Genomic DNA, 13,346 nt, shown 5'->3' on the forward strand with positions numbered 1-13,346 from the left:
CTTTTCACTATTAGCCACTTAAATGGCATTAAGCGGAATGAAAAATTCAATTACCAGCCGCGCCATTAGGAGCCCATAGATCTGTATGCCGCCATTTAATGCGCTATAAGTAGCCAGTGAAATTAATGCCCCACTGCCCCAATTGACAAAGTGCCCGGCCCAAGTGGAGGCATTGCGCTAATGCAAAACATAAACCAGGCGCGCCGGGAGTGCCGGTGAAATGTGTTTTAGTTGTCGATGCATATTCAAATAACCAGATCCCGATGCCCGTGCCCATGCCCATGCCCATGCCCTCGCGCAGCAAACCGACTGGGTAATAACTTCAATAGGGGCAGTTCAACTACGGAAAGCTGCATCACGTCGCCGGCAAACGAGGGCATCACGAACCGGATAATGATCAACGAACTGTATACGTTTCCGCAATCGTAGTCAAATCGACAAACATGCACAGTGGGAGCGAGTGCAGCTCCTCCAGCTCCATCAAGCTCCAAGCTCCTTGCCTCCTTGCCTCCTTGCCTCCTGCTCCTGGTTTCTCTTCCAGCTCCTCCAGTTCTCTATTGCCGCTGTCACTGGGGACTACTCTGCATCGGAATGGCATCGAAGGCCGAGGAGCTTTAGGGATGTTGCCCAAGCAGCTTATGCCGCTTCGCTGGGCAATCCCAGTGCCAACAACTACACTGGATGAGAAATTGTCCTAGAGTCGACTATATAATATAGATATTTATTAGCCCCAATAAAGTGATACATCATAAACGATAAAAATGGCGTATAACCATTTCAGCAGTGTTTTATTTTTCGAGTGGCACTTATTTCTATTTACTTTGTATATACATATTTATAAGTGTTTTCAAATAAAATACTATTTGATTTTCTGCACTAGTAACGAAAAATATTTGTATTTTAAGGTTATTTTTTTTAATTTTAGAATATGCACTTTTCTCCCAGTGAAAGGTAACCAAATGGGGACCCAGGAGTTGGCCATCGATTCACCCACAACCCCTTCCCAGCTGGGATGTTTTGCATTATTGATAAACTGCTTTCTCGTAGTCGTCATCGTTGTCGTTGTCGGAGCAAGGAATAAAGCAGCGGCAAAGAATAGTTATGACACTGCCATGCCCCAGCAAACACTGCAAGAAATACATGCATATGTATGTATGCATGCGGACGAGTATTGGCACCCAGCGGAGCGGACAGACAGCTTAGCACGCCCCAAAGCCTGGGGCGTGTCGGGCATTAAGCGGGGAAACGTGTGTAACTGGCTTCCTTAGGAGCACCTTGCGATGATAATGGATCCTCATTCATACCTCTTTCGATGCGAAAAGGAATGCCAAAAGCAGCCATAACAAATGAATTGATTAAAGCAATTATGTACTTTGTGAGTAAAAATTTTAGCATTTTCAGCATTAGGTTTCAACTGGACATACTCCACTGCCAATGATCACATTGATGTTTAAAATACCAAGATAACTTTTTATAAGCCCCAACAATAGCCGATATGCAATCAAAGTGCTGGTAAGCACGACATCCATGACTGGGCATTCCCGGTATCCGAAATCCGGATTTCCCACCCAAAAAATCACAATATTGGCCAAAAAAGACGATTTTATGGTCAAAATCTTAAATGTTATACCTTGTTGAACTCGCAATCACATTCCTAATCAAATGGCATCAACATTTGAACATTTGAAATTTTGACCATTTTTTGCAAATTTTGATGATGTTACCCCTTATAAAAAATGCGAAAAATTACCAAAATTTGATTTTTGAAATTCTTCCAGATTGGGATACAGATCGTTAGTTTGGATCATTAGCTGCAAAATAAAGTCATTCTTTTAGGTTTTTGACGAATTTTGGCCAAGTTATGAACACTCGCCGTGGTCGTAAACCCTATTTTCCGGTATTTTTGACAAAATCAATCGATTTTATGGTCCAAATCTTGAATGTTATACCTTGTTGAACTCGCAATCACATTCCTAATCAAATGGCATCAACATTTGAACATTTGAAATTTTGACAATTTTTTGCAAATTTTGATGATGTTACCCCTTATAAAAAATGCGAAAAATGACCAAAATTTGACTTTTTAAATTCGTCCAGATTGGGAAACAGATCGTTAGTTTGGATCATTAGCTGCAAAATAAAGTCATTCTTTTAGGTTTTTGACGCATTTTGGCCAAGTTATGAACACTCGCCGTGGTCGTAAACCCTATTTTCCGGTATTTTTGACAAAATCAATCGATTTTATGGTCCAAATCTTGAATGTTATACCTTGTTGAACTCGCAATCACATTCCTAATCAAATGGCATCAACATTTGAACATTTGAAATTTTGACAATTTTTTGCAAATTTTGATGATGTTACCCCTTATAAAAAATGCGAAAAATGACCAAAATTTGATTTTTTAAATTCATCCAGATTGGGATACAGATCGTTAGTTTGGATCATTAGCTGCAAAATAAAGTCATTCTTTTAGGTGTTTGACGCATTTTGGCCAAGTTATGAACACTCGCCGTGGTCGTAAACCCTATTTTCCGGTATTTTTGACAAAATCAATCGATTTTATGGTCCAAATCCAATCAATGGCATCCAAATTTAAACATTTAAAATTTGTCAAATTTTTGCAAAATTTGATGATTAAAAATTATTGTTTGAAGATCGGCCTATTTGTGATATGGACATTTCTTGTTTAGAAAATCAAATTTTTGAACTCACCAAAGTGCAAAAAATTGCCTATAACATCCCGCTTATTATATTCATTTATTTTCAATCAGTATAGCTTGGACACTTTCGAAAACCTTTTAATAGAGTTTTAAAACAAGTCCATTGAAAGTTTTGTGCTACTGTAAATTACCAGCTCGAAATTCATTTTCTTTTTTGTTTTTGCCATTTTAGCTACCGAAAAAAAGAAGGAAGCAAACCATAGAACAAGGCGCCAATAGAGCGTTTAACGGCTGCTACGCAATGTTCAGGAAGACAGAAAATTATAAAGGTACCGGGGCTGCGGAAAAAAAGGGGCGTATAGGCGATGGGCGATGGGCGTGGCCGGGGTGTTCAAAAAGCATTTGCCAGACCAATTTAGCGTGGCTCCAAACTCTCAACTCGGCGCACAGTGAGTGCAAAAAATGTGTGCTCGTTGCGTTGTAATTGCATTTGCTATTGCTTTGTTGTTGCTTTGCAAAAAAGCCACCGCAACGAGACGGGAGCAGGAGCTAGAAAAAGTTAACGAACGGGCACAAAGGACCCCCAAACCATGCCATACCATACCGTACGACATTGGGGAGACACCGTAGGTATGGGACCCGAAAAGAAGGCGTGGCGCGAGTAGGGCGTGGTCCGTGGACAGTGCATCTGTGTCTGGTAACGCACACATCACGTAGCGAAGTTGCCGCAACTAAAACTTCATCAATTTGCCTTGTGAATCCTTCGAAACTTTCCGCCGACCCCCCCCCCCCTCGTCTGCCGTGCGTGAGTGCAAGTATGTGTTTGGGTGGCAAGTACGTATGGATGTACTTACAGCTGCCGTTGAAATACTAGTGGTGCACTTCAAATTAAATTCAAGGTAGCATTAATTATGAATCTAGAATAACATATTCTGTGTGGCAAGTCTTAGGATGAGGTAATGTTATAAACGTTATAGTTCTTCAGAATCTATCGTTGCTTAGATGGCACATCTTATTTTTGACCAAACATACCATTTATTTAGTTAAGTTTGTTTTATATGTCATTCTGATTATACCTATTATTTTGACCACCATCGTATTGAAGGACGTAAATTGCGGACAGTGCATAAAGCAAATTATATCGGTTGGTTTGAGAGCGAGCTTCATTTTACGCAATTTTCAGACCATCGCATTGCTGTGTGCCCTGGCGTTCCATTTGCCCATTAAGGCCTCGCATTTTATTTATGATTAATTACAGCGTTTAAAAGTGCATAAATTTGCATGGGATAAAAGTGTTTTTACTAACGAAAATAATTAAATACGTCACAGGCACAATGAAAAGCGCAGAGTGGATAAAATATGAATTAACATTCCTTTGATTTAAATATCAATTGACTTGATTACATCTTACTTGGTCGTTTTAAAAAAGTGCACACTAAAGCGATAAATGTTATCTTGAAGTTGATGATAACTAGACTAATGAACAGAAATATTAAATATGTTTTGATAACACTTTAATTTGGTGAATTATTATTATTATTTGTGAACGCATTGTTCTTTGTGTAGCAAGCAAAAAGATTAGCTGTGAGCCAAAAGAGCGGATTAGCATGGAAAGTACGCTCCATAAACAATGGTTCAAGACGAGCTTTAAGCTCGGCTACGATCCCATAATTGCTTGAAAGATGACCCTATTTATGTGGATTGTCGTAACTGGTGACCACATGAGCACCTTCATCCTGTCTATAGCCCAGCCCGTTGTAAATGACGTAGGTCCAAAAGTACAGGGTATCTCCATGGTTGAGCTTTGTCTTGTGATCTCGGAATGTCCAACGTCCCCGCTTGGCTTTCGGAATATCCCTGGACCATTGTCCCGCCTCCAGGCCGTCGAACTCCTCGTTTAGCTTGCCATGGAAGGCAAACAGTGAAATACCCTCCGCATCCGGAATGGAGACCTCGAATCCCCGGGGATAGAACACGCGCACCTGAGCCTCAGGTGCCTCGTAGGCGTGGCCAAAGGCAATCGCCAACACCAGGAGCAGCAGGCACAGCGGAAGTGTAGGCATCACGAATCGAAATGGAACGTGTTGCGGTATCGGACCTCCGAACAGAACTAAACTCGATGAGCGGACCTGCCTTCAAACGCTTATCAAATGATTGAAAGCTCGCAGCAGTCGTAAAATTATAAATATAAATCACCCATATAAATATTTGCTCAGTATACATATTAATCATTTTTTTTTTTTTATACAATGAAATACTTTTCATTTTATTGAATCTACTTTGCATTACTAATTGAAACATACTTCTCGGCCGCAAGCTTCACATCCTTGAAGCAGTTGAAGATTCCATATGATAGCTCGCACAGATCCCTTTCGTCGCTGAATTCTATGCGACATGTTACCAACTCTATTGCCACCCATTGCCAGTCCACCACTCCGGATTTCATGTACTTATCGATCTGCACATTACCCCGTTCATCAATCAGACCCAAATCCAAGAGGACGCATGTTAGAAAGCATTTGTAAGCCCGATCGATGGGCGGAACTGGCCAATTCTCCATCACTTGGTGGGCTTCATATTCGGATAACTCATTTTGCGAAACACACGGATTAAATACTGAAGTGTTAGCCTTTACAACGAGATAGATACATGCATGTTATATGAGAACTTTATAAATATATAAATAAAGCTTACGAGAACATTTGCGCACAGAAAATTTAGCAACAAACACAGTGTAAGTTGGTCCAACATACTTGCTATATTCCTAGGGAATCCATCGTATCATGTACTTATAACAAACCCAATACGAGCAATTAAATTTCAATATAATGGATAATCACATTTTTAATTGCACACACATTCAACGATTTAAATTACCTCTTTTTAATTTGATAACTGACTTATTAATTAATAATATAAACAATTGAATATACGTGGAGATGCGGGTGGCAATCGCATGTATAGTTATTTTATGGATTCTTTTCTTTGTTATATACCCGATACTAGAATATCGTACCCTAATATTAGTTATTAATATGCATCCAAAATAAAAAAAAACAATCTTATTCTTTACAACGGCTTTTATGACTTTGTTAATATTTCTTGCCTTAAACAATTGAATATAGCAAAAATTCGGCTACAATAATCTGTTTCCATTCTAAACTCATATCGGCATCGATTGATTTTGGGTGCCACCGCCAATTCATCAATGACTCCAGTATCGTAGTACTTGTCCAGAAATATCTCACCAGAAGCGGTCACAATATTGTAATATTGCAAAATACAGGTCACATAACACTTGTGGGACCTTTTCACGCTAGTCAAATCCACATTTGCAGGCCAGTCACCTAGAATTGATTCGGCTATATCTTCGTCTATTCCTTGATTATGGGGGCACGGATCGTTAGAATCGGCAATTCTCTAGAAGAGGAGTCTTATGTTAAGTTTTTCCGAACAACTGCATCAAGAATAAAGTGTTGAACTTACAAATTGAATTTCCAAAATAAAAATAATACAAGCCAGATGCGGTACAAGTCTTAGAGACATTTTTTCAGGCATCAAACTAGTTGAAGATATCATAGGAAACTAAATACCAAATCGCATAAATTGAATCGCATTTTACTGTCATGATGAAATAAATCACTTACCATTTTAACACAAAAGAAATAAATTCATTAAAAGTATAGAATGCTATCTGATTATAACAAACTGTATAATACAAAATAATTAACTAAACTATTTCCCCCACTCACTTTAACTGATCACAAAATAAACGGAAATTGTTGATATTTCTGGAAGCTACCCGTTTATTTTCACATCATTCAGCGAACTCCATCACCTACGGATGGTACTGTCCATCTTCGATCTCTCCATGCTCAGATTGAGCGGCCAGCGCCAGACGCTGTGCCTCCTGTTGGCGTCCAATGGCCGCGTGCTCGGCAGCGATCCGCTCGAAGGCGCTCAGGTGCTTCTGGGTGGCATGTGCAACGGCGGCGCTGGCATGGGGGGCATTTGCTAGTGCCTACAAAGTTGTGGAAGACAATGCATCATTACAAACAATTTGGAGCCACACCTGTGCACGGCACACTCACAACTTGGCCTGGCGTGTGGTTGGCATGCTCTTGCGCAATCCGATTGTAGGCCGCGAAGTGCCTTTGCTTGGCTGCCTGGACGGCGGCGCTGTCCTCCAGTTTGTGGCTAAGCTGAGGATGGAAACCATGCTCATCCGCCACATACTGTACGGTGCGCACCTGGTTCTTTGGGTCCACATAGGAGAAAGCACCGCGGATCACACCCGATCCATCGGACACCTCGGTATGCTGGCGATCCACATGGCCGGGAGCACGGCCAGCTTGGTAGCTGAACACATACGGACTTGCTGGAACCTTCGGTTCCGGGGTGACCAGATGGGACACATCGGCCGCAGCGACTGCCAGCAAACAAACGACCTTGACATGCAGACAGGAAGAGTTATATGTAGTTGAGTAACATCTGATATAGTCGCTCACTTACCAAAACTATAAACATGGTTGCTGGATTGTGTTGCCTCTCTACTCAAGTTGCGATTGGTAACTGGCGGTGACTTGGACAACACTTCGGTATTCGCAGTTCGTAAGAGCCAAAAACTGGTATTCGAGGTGCCGAGATGCGCATTTTATATGCCACTACGATCGGCTAATCCACGAATCCGAAACTTGTTTTTACATTTTGCATTCATAAACAAGGTAATTTGACATTAAAGTTGAATTAACAAATTGTTTTTCGATATATAACATTCTATGCCTTTGGTTAGTCATCTGAACTTGAAATTAGCAAGTTATTAGCGTTTAATACGGTTCATTTACAGAGGTGAAAAGTCTTAAGTATTAGATTTCGTATTAGTATATATGGGATTACGTTATAACTTAAACTTAGCAGTGGTTTTGACCATTATTTCTATGTTGTAATACAGTTTAAAATTAGGCTAGACCAGCTCCTCAATTGTCTGCGCTATCCAGTCGTCATAGGCCGAAACTTTTGTGTAAATTCCAGGAAACATGGCGTTTGCGCATCCAAATCCCCAGGACACAATGCCGTAGAGCTTTAGACGGCCATCTATAGATGTGACAAGTGGACCGCCCGAATCTCCCTGGCAGCTATCTCTTCCTCCCGCCTGAGTTCCCGCGCAGAACATGGTGTTGGTCACGGTGCCAGCTCCGAAATAGTTTCTGGCACACTGGTTCTGATCTCTCAGATGGACAACGGTGTAGCGAAGACGCTTTTCCGGCTGCATTTGTGAGATCGACGTGCTGCCCCAGCCGCTTACAAAAAGCTGTGCGGTCGGCATAATGATGTCCTTACTGGTGGCCAAGCTTATGGGTCGTATATCCTGACTATAGACAAGGGGTTGCTGCAGCTGAACAATGGCAATGTCATTGTTCATCCTCGTGGGGTCATGGAACTCAGGATGCGGAATGATCTTTTTGACGCGAATATAGCTGCCGCCCTTCGTCCAATCGCTAGATCCGGCTCGAATCACGTAATATTGCGGTTTACTGTACTCCAGCACACAGTGAGCAGCAGTCAAGATGATGTTGGGCGAAATGATGGTTCCACCGCATGCATGCCGGGTGCCCAACTGCAGGGATACTTGGTGCGGAAAGAAGGTGATGTGCGTCTCCCAGCCGCCGACAATGCGGCCATCCTGTTCGACATCCGTGGAGTTCTGGGCAGCCGACGTACAGATTAGCCAGAGAGCTACTGCCAGTCTGAAATCCAAGCTCGTCATTTTCTCTTTGATTGCCCGTGACTGTGATGGAAATCACTGTGGTTCAGGTCTTTTATAAGGGAACTCCAAGACACACGGCTTATCTTATCGGCGGACCCAACTCTTTTGGTGGCCCCTGACCTTCTCGGACTATCTTTCGGGATTTATAGATATTTATGGATAGATGGCTTGGGACAAATTAAACAGATGGCGGAGGTCAAGGGTGCTGCTAGTGTCTAGGCTTTTGCTCTTCCAATCATCTTTCCATGGCCGTCACCTGCTCCTTGAGGTAATCCAAGTGGTTGACACTGTCCTGCATCACATCGTACTGGTAGCCCACGTGCTGCAGAATCAGCGTCATCTTCTGCAGATTCTGGTGGCTGTAATCCGAGACCACGTCCACTTGGGTGAAGTTCTTCAGGGTTTGGTGCATAATCTGTGGGCGAAACTGCTAAAGTAGTATTTATTATTCAAGGGATTAAAGTCTCAGCATACCTCATTGCTCTTGGAACCTCGGACTACTTGTCGGGCCACAGAACCTATTGAACGCCACGAAAGAAAAAGAGTTCATATCGATTTTGCTGGGATATACTCGTATTAACTCACCCAAATTATTTGCATTCTCACCCACGCGGACACACAATCGCTTCTTAGACTCGTCGAATAAATGCCGAGCACTTGAACTGGTCGCAGAGGCCATTTTATTTATGATTAAACTTTGTTTAAATGCTAATAAACTCGAAAAATGTAAACAAAGTCAAGGTAAAACAGCTGAGATAGATTGGGTGTCCATTAACAGCAGTGTGACCAAGTGTACCACAAGGTACGAGTTAAAACATTGCGTTGGCCAACGGGTTGAAACCCTTGCTAGACTATTAGCGGTGACCGAAACCCTGGAATATGGAGACATCTCACATGGAGGAAATTTGTAGAGTTTACAAACAATGTTGTAGACATTAAACGCTGCTTTTCGGAATAAAATTCCTAAATTCAATTCATCGAGTTGGAAAACGTACCCTTAATTTAAATCTAAATCTCATTTGTTGGAAATAAAATGAATTCTTTACTTCGATATTTTAAATTTTGCAATATAATTGTTTTTAAATTCAATTTACCTTATTTTAGGGAATACTTTATGTTCATATTTCTGTCGAAGTTGCCAATTGGATGATTTTTCTTTCTAATAGGCAATTCTTCGAAAGAAATCTTCCCCACTTGCTGAATGATCCTTGGAGCCTCTCTGCATTCCAGGATCCCGTCGCCAGGATGCTGAAGTCGCGACACACTGTCGACAGTGTGAAATGCACTGAACCTGACCCCTCAGTTCATCCTGGCTCTCATTCGGATTATACGTAGATTTCCCCCCCAAAAAAAAAAAAAACTATTCAGAATTCCATGCTGGCTGGCGCCAAAAGGCGTGTCGCTAATTGTCCCTAAACGTCGGCATTAGGCGCCAACTTTCAAAACAGGAAGTAAGTTGTAGGAGTTGGGGCTCCGCCTGCGTTGGTTCGTTCTCCCACATTTTGGCCACTTAGTTGCCACATCGTAGCTAATAATAAAGGCTAATTAAGCGATTCTGTGCCAACACCTGTAGTTCATTTCGAACCAACCATCTCCAGCTCCCCTAATGACAATAAATTGCCGCTAAATGTCAGCAATAGGCATCTTCATCTCCATCGGCATCACGAAAAGATAACGATTTCACTCCAGGTTCGACTAGAGCGCTTCTAATTAATTTATGATTTTCCTCACCGCATTAATCTCCCTCGTATGGCGGCGTCTCGAGAAAATGTCGCGAGCCCCAAACAAGACAACAGCAAAAAAAAAATGTCATGCAGATGTGGCCACAAAAAAAAAAAACAAAACTGGAAAGAGGGTGTCCCCCCTCGGTATCGTCACATAGAATGTTTGTGTTATTATGTGGCATTAGGAGGGCTCATGTTCGGGTTAGACATTTGTCATAATTACCTTCAAAATGTATCCTATATGCCACATGTATCACATGGACGTCAAATCGCGGCATTACCTGGCTATGGAAACTGATCTTAGATTTTAGCAAGCATATACTTGGGAGTAACTTGGGAGTAACTTCTTGGAAATTAATTAAAACATATGCTCATCACTTAGGCCCATAAATCTGTCCGACACAATTATCAGTTTCAATTTGTGCGTGAAACTGTTTGATATCACAGGCCAGACTGCCGATGTCAATTAGTAGAGTCACTAGTGGATCTGCACCCCTTTTCCACTGGGTTGGGGATGTGGGGGCAATTTTCCGCCACTCGAGGAGGGAATCTTCTCGCCAGCCCATTTGGCTCGTTAAAATGCCGCCGCAATTGTTGAAGATCGAGGAGAATCCCATCGATGCGTTGAGGTGGCAACACAGCGCACTCCGCACACTCGAGATACAAATAAAGGCAAAAGATACAGATGCATCCAGTCTCCAGATCTGTCACTCAGTCCTGAGTAATTACACCAAATTAATTGCGCGTAGTTGTCAGGGCTCGCATTGTCTGCTAATTTTTCCAATTGCACAGCTTTTCCTTTAATTGCCTCCATCAGTAGCCCATGAATTCGAATTGATTCACCATTTGATCCGAGAAATAAAAACCAAAAAAAAAATATACAAATAAAAAACAGGCAGGGAAATCCGAGAAGAGCCAACGGAATCTGTTTGATTGTGTCGTAAAAAAAGCGAAACACTCCTATATGATTTAAACTGCATGTTTTGTAAAAATCTAATTTGATAATTGGTTGTAATTTATGAGTCTTGTCTGCTCGCCTGCAACATAAACACCACACGGAATGACGGAATGACGCCTTTTACTCCTCGAGCTCCTCCCCAAGCATGTTTCCCAGAAAAGTGCACCAAGAATTGGAAACTGGGAGCCCACTTCCCATCCACGGACTCCGAATTCGAAACGAGCGCACATTAAATTAATAATATGCAGTTCATTCTCTCCCGTTTTTTTTTTTTTTTTCTTAATTATTATTTATATCTGTCAGTTTATAAGGCGTAGGCTGGTTTTTTGGTTTGCCGGAGGCAGTTTTATGAATGAAATTAACAGCATAAGATGGGTGGAGATCCCAAAATTCATCACCGATATTTATGGCGGTCTTTTGGCAGGATAATGCAATCTGCATTTAATTTCCGCATTAACGAATACGTTCAAAAATATAGAAAAATTTAAGTAGTTTTCATTTAATAATACAAGCTGCTTAACAGGCAATATGTATAAAAAATTATACATATTTATACCACCTGATTGAATGCCTTCTTAATACTTTCTCTCTGCGGTCTGTTCTACATAGTTTCTAAGTACCTAATCATGGTATCATATTTCCATAACCAGCTCTAATAGGTCTTCACACAAATTAGCCTCGAGGCAAACAAATAGACAGCCCAACGAATCAATCAGGATACAGTTTCCCAAGGAGTTCAATGCTCGCCCGCAAAAGGAGTTCCAACATCACCTTCGGCGTAATCGGAAACCACACGAATATCCGAGAGTCAATGGCGTGGGAGTGTCACCGATGCCCGTTCCAGATACAGATTCAGATACAGATACAGATGTTAGTCCGGAGCAGCCCAATGATCGATGTGGCAGCGAGGCAGCAGTTAGATGTAGCTAACACCCTGCAGGACTTGATGCATCATTAGCTGGATGCGATGACAAAAAGAGGGCACAAAAAACATTGAAATTCTGGCCGGAGGACGGACTGTTCCACGCGACTGCCAGTGCAACTCCGGACGTGATTTATGCTGCGTGCGCCTGACAAACACTCGAGAAGTGATGATTTATAATGAAGATGCATGCTCGGTTATTAATTAAATTCTGACGCGACTGCGCTCCATTTAGTCTTAAATGCGAGAACCAAACAAACTGATCTTTAGTTAGCCTAAGGTTATGGTTGTCGTCTTACGCAATAAGGGCCAAAAGATCCTTAATTGATTCGAAATTCCAGAGGCAAATTCCAGTGCAAAGTGGTAAGAGGTATGCAAAATATGTTATGCTGAGAATCTTATAATAATACTTAAACATATCTGCAAGTTCATTTCCTTCCTCAGATTTCTCTGATCCAGTTAGGAAACTTAATATATTGACTTAGCCAAAACAAGATAGAATAGAATACTTATGTTCAGATGTTCGGCTTGAATGTGATTCCATAGATACCCATGGATAGATAGGTTATAAAGTAGCCAACAAATTGGTAAATACTCAAAAATGACGAAGTCGAAACAAAGTCTGCATTCTGTTTGGCAGTGGAATTTGAAATATGGCAAGCAATAGTCGAATATTCATTAAGCGCAATTATGAAAATTAAGTTGTCATTTTGATTTGAGTGCCCGCGACACTCGGGCATGCGGCCTCATAAGCAGATCTAGATCCCCCCCGCATCCGCAACCGAATCCGAATCCCCGCCAGAATTCTCATTAAATTAAATCAAACTGACAGCCCGGCCGGCTAAATGGATGCCCTGCGATTCGTCCCCTTTCCCCTTTTTGCTCCGCCATCTCGGCGACTAATTAACGTGTTTTCAGATATTTTGTTCAAATCGCGCCTGAATAATGAAGACGTTATCATGGGGCATCCGCGCATCCAGGAATGGGCACCCTGTAGCCCAGTAGATGTTGTGGATTTGGCTGCTGGCCAATTGGAAACTAGTGTCAGCCAGGCCGCCGGCTAATTTCTCAGATCCTCCCCTCCATTCGGATCCTGAGTGCCCCTTTTCCATTTTCCATTCTGTCTGAATTATGTGTTCATAATTTCGAATTAATGAAATTTTTACAGGGGGCTTGGGATTGGGATTCAAAGAAATAGAAAGTTATAATATGAAATATCTGTAAGGAAGGTGTTCTAAAAACTCAACAATTAAGTTATGATTCAAAAAATGTTGTGCTTCAAAATTACTGTTTCTCAGATTTAAATTGAATATA

General features: G+C 41.6%; 6 protein-coding genes across 9 annotated transcripts; all 6 read right to left on the reverse strand.

Moving 5' to 3' along the window:
• Nucleotides 1–3,715: 3,715 nt before the first annotated feature.
• On the reverse strand, nucleotides 3,716–4,779 carry CG30148 (uncharacterized protein). 2 transcript variants are annotated; one of them, NM_001299705.1, is made up of 1 exon: nucleotides 3,716–4,779. In NM_001299705.1, the coding sequence occupies exon 1, from the start codon at nucleotides 4,722–4,724 to the stop codon at nucleotides 4,350–4,352; it is 375 nt and encodes a 124-aa protein (NP_001286634.1). In that variant the 5' UTR covers nucleotides 4,725–4,779; the 3' UTR covers nucleotides 3,716–4,349. The 2 variants fall into 2 exon arrangements, with proteins under 2 accessions (NP_001286634.1, NP_665889.1); NM_145882.2 differs by having other exon boundaries at nucleotides 4,162–4,779.
• A 157-nt stretch (nucleotides 4,780–4,936) lies between these two features.
• On the reverse strand, nucleotides 4,937–5,412 carry Obp57e (Odorant-binding protein 57e; the record flags this gene model as incomplete). The annotated part of the gene is made up of 2 exons (NM_137644.1): nucleotides 4,937–5,290; nucleotides 5,356–5,412. The coding sequence occupies 2 exons, from the start codon at nucleotides 5,410–5,412 to the stop codon at nucleotides 4,937–4,939; spliced, it is 411 nt and encodes a 136-aa protein (NP_611488.1).
• Nucleotides 5,413–5,488: 76 nt separating this feature from the next.
• Obp57d (Odorant-binding protein 57d) lies at nucleotides 5,489–7,238 on the reverse strand. Its single transcript, NM_166397.3, has 5 exons — nucleotides 7,174–7,238; nucleotides 6,753–7,109; nucleotides 6,309–6,682; nucleotides 6,148–6,246; nucleotides 5,489–6,081 (listed from the first exon to the last, which is right to left on the reverse strand). Exons 4-5 carry the CDS (start codon nucleotides 6,217–6,219, stop codon nucleotides 5,743–5,745), a joined length of 411 nt encoding a protein of 136 aa, NP_725973.1. The 5' UTR covers nucleotides 6,220–6,246; nucleotides 6,309–6,682; nucleotides 6,753–7,109; nucleotides 7,174–7,238; the 3' UTR covers nucleotides 5,489–5,742.
• On the reverse strand, nucleotides 5,489–7,238 carry Cpr57A (Cuticular protein 57A). Of its 2 annotated transcripts, NM_001144249.2 has the most exons (5): nucleotides 7,174–7,238; nucleotides 6,753–7,109; nucleotides 6,309–6,682; nucleotides 6,148–6,246; nucleotides 5,489–6,081 (listed from the first exon to the last, which is right to left on the reverse strand). In NM_001144249.2, the coding sequence occupies exons 1-3, from the start codon at nucleotides 7,186–7,188 to the stop codon at nucleotides 6,500–6,502; spliced, it is 555 nt and encodes a 184-aa protein (NP_001137721.1). In that variant the 5' UTR covers nucleotides 7,189–7,238; the 3' UTR covers nucleotides 5,489–6,081; nucleotides 6,148–6,246; nucleotides 6,309–6,499. The 2 variants fall into 2 exon arrangements, with proteins under 2 accessions (NP_001137721.1, NP_611489.1); NM_137645.3 differs by lacking the exons at nucleotides 5,489–6,081; nucleotides 6,148–6,246 and having other exon boundaries at nucleotides 6,449–6,682.
• A 216-nt stretch (nucleotides 7,239–7,454) lies between these two features.
• On the reverse strand, nucleotides 7,455–9,211 carry CG13430 (uncharacterized protein). Of its 2 annotated transcripts, NM_001032271.2 has the most exons (3): nucleotides 9,014–9,211; nucleotides 8,903–8,946; nucleotides 7,455–8,843 (listed from the first exon to the last, which is right to left on the reverse strand). In NM_001032271.2, the coding sequence occupies exon 3, from the start codon at nucleotides 8,426–8,428 to the stop codon at nucleotides 7,625–7,627; it is 804 nt and encodes a 267-aa protein (NP_001027442.1). In that variant the 5' UTR covers nucleotides 8,429–8,843; nucleotides 8,903–8,946; nucleotides 9,014–9,211; the 3' UTR covers nucleotides 7,455–7,624. The 2 variants fall into 2 exon arrangements, with proteins under 2 accessions (NP_001027442.1, NP_001027441.1); NM_001032270.2 differs by lacking the exons at nucleotides 8,903–8,946; nucleotides 9,014–9,211 and having other exon boundaries at nucleotides 7,455–8,463.
• Nucleotides 7,455–9,211, reverse strand: BORCS7 (BLOC-1 related complex subunit 7). The gene is made up of 3 exons (NM_166398.2): nucleotides 9,014–9,211; nucleotides 8,903–8,946; nucleotides 7,455–8,843 (listed from the first exon to the last, which is right to left on the reverse strand). The coding sequence occupies exons 1-3, from the start codon at nucleotides 9,105–9,107 to the stop codon at nucleotides 8,664–8,666; spliced, it is 318 nt and encodes a 105-aa protein (NP_725975.2). The 5' UTR covers nucleotides 9,108–9,211; the 3' UTR covers nucleotides 7,455–8,663.
• Nucleotides 9,212–13,346: the final 4,135 nt, after the last annotated feature.

The sequence above is a fragment of the Drosophila melanogaster genome, chromosome 2R (assembly GCF_000001215.4).
Source record: "Drosophila melanogaster chromosome 2R".
NCBI lineage: Eukaryota > Metazoa > Arthropoda > Insecta > Diptera > Drosophilidae > Drosophila > Drosophila melanogaster.

What these genes read in the sequence shown, in the direction of transcription:
- CG30148 (NM_001299705.1), bottom strand. Translation starts at nt 4,724, where the DNA reads ATGCCTACACTTCCGCTGTGCCTGCTGCTCCTGGTGTTGGCGATTGCC.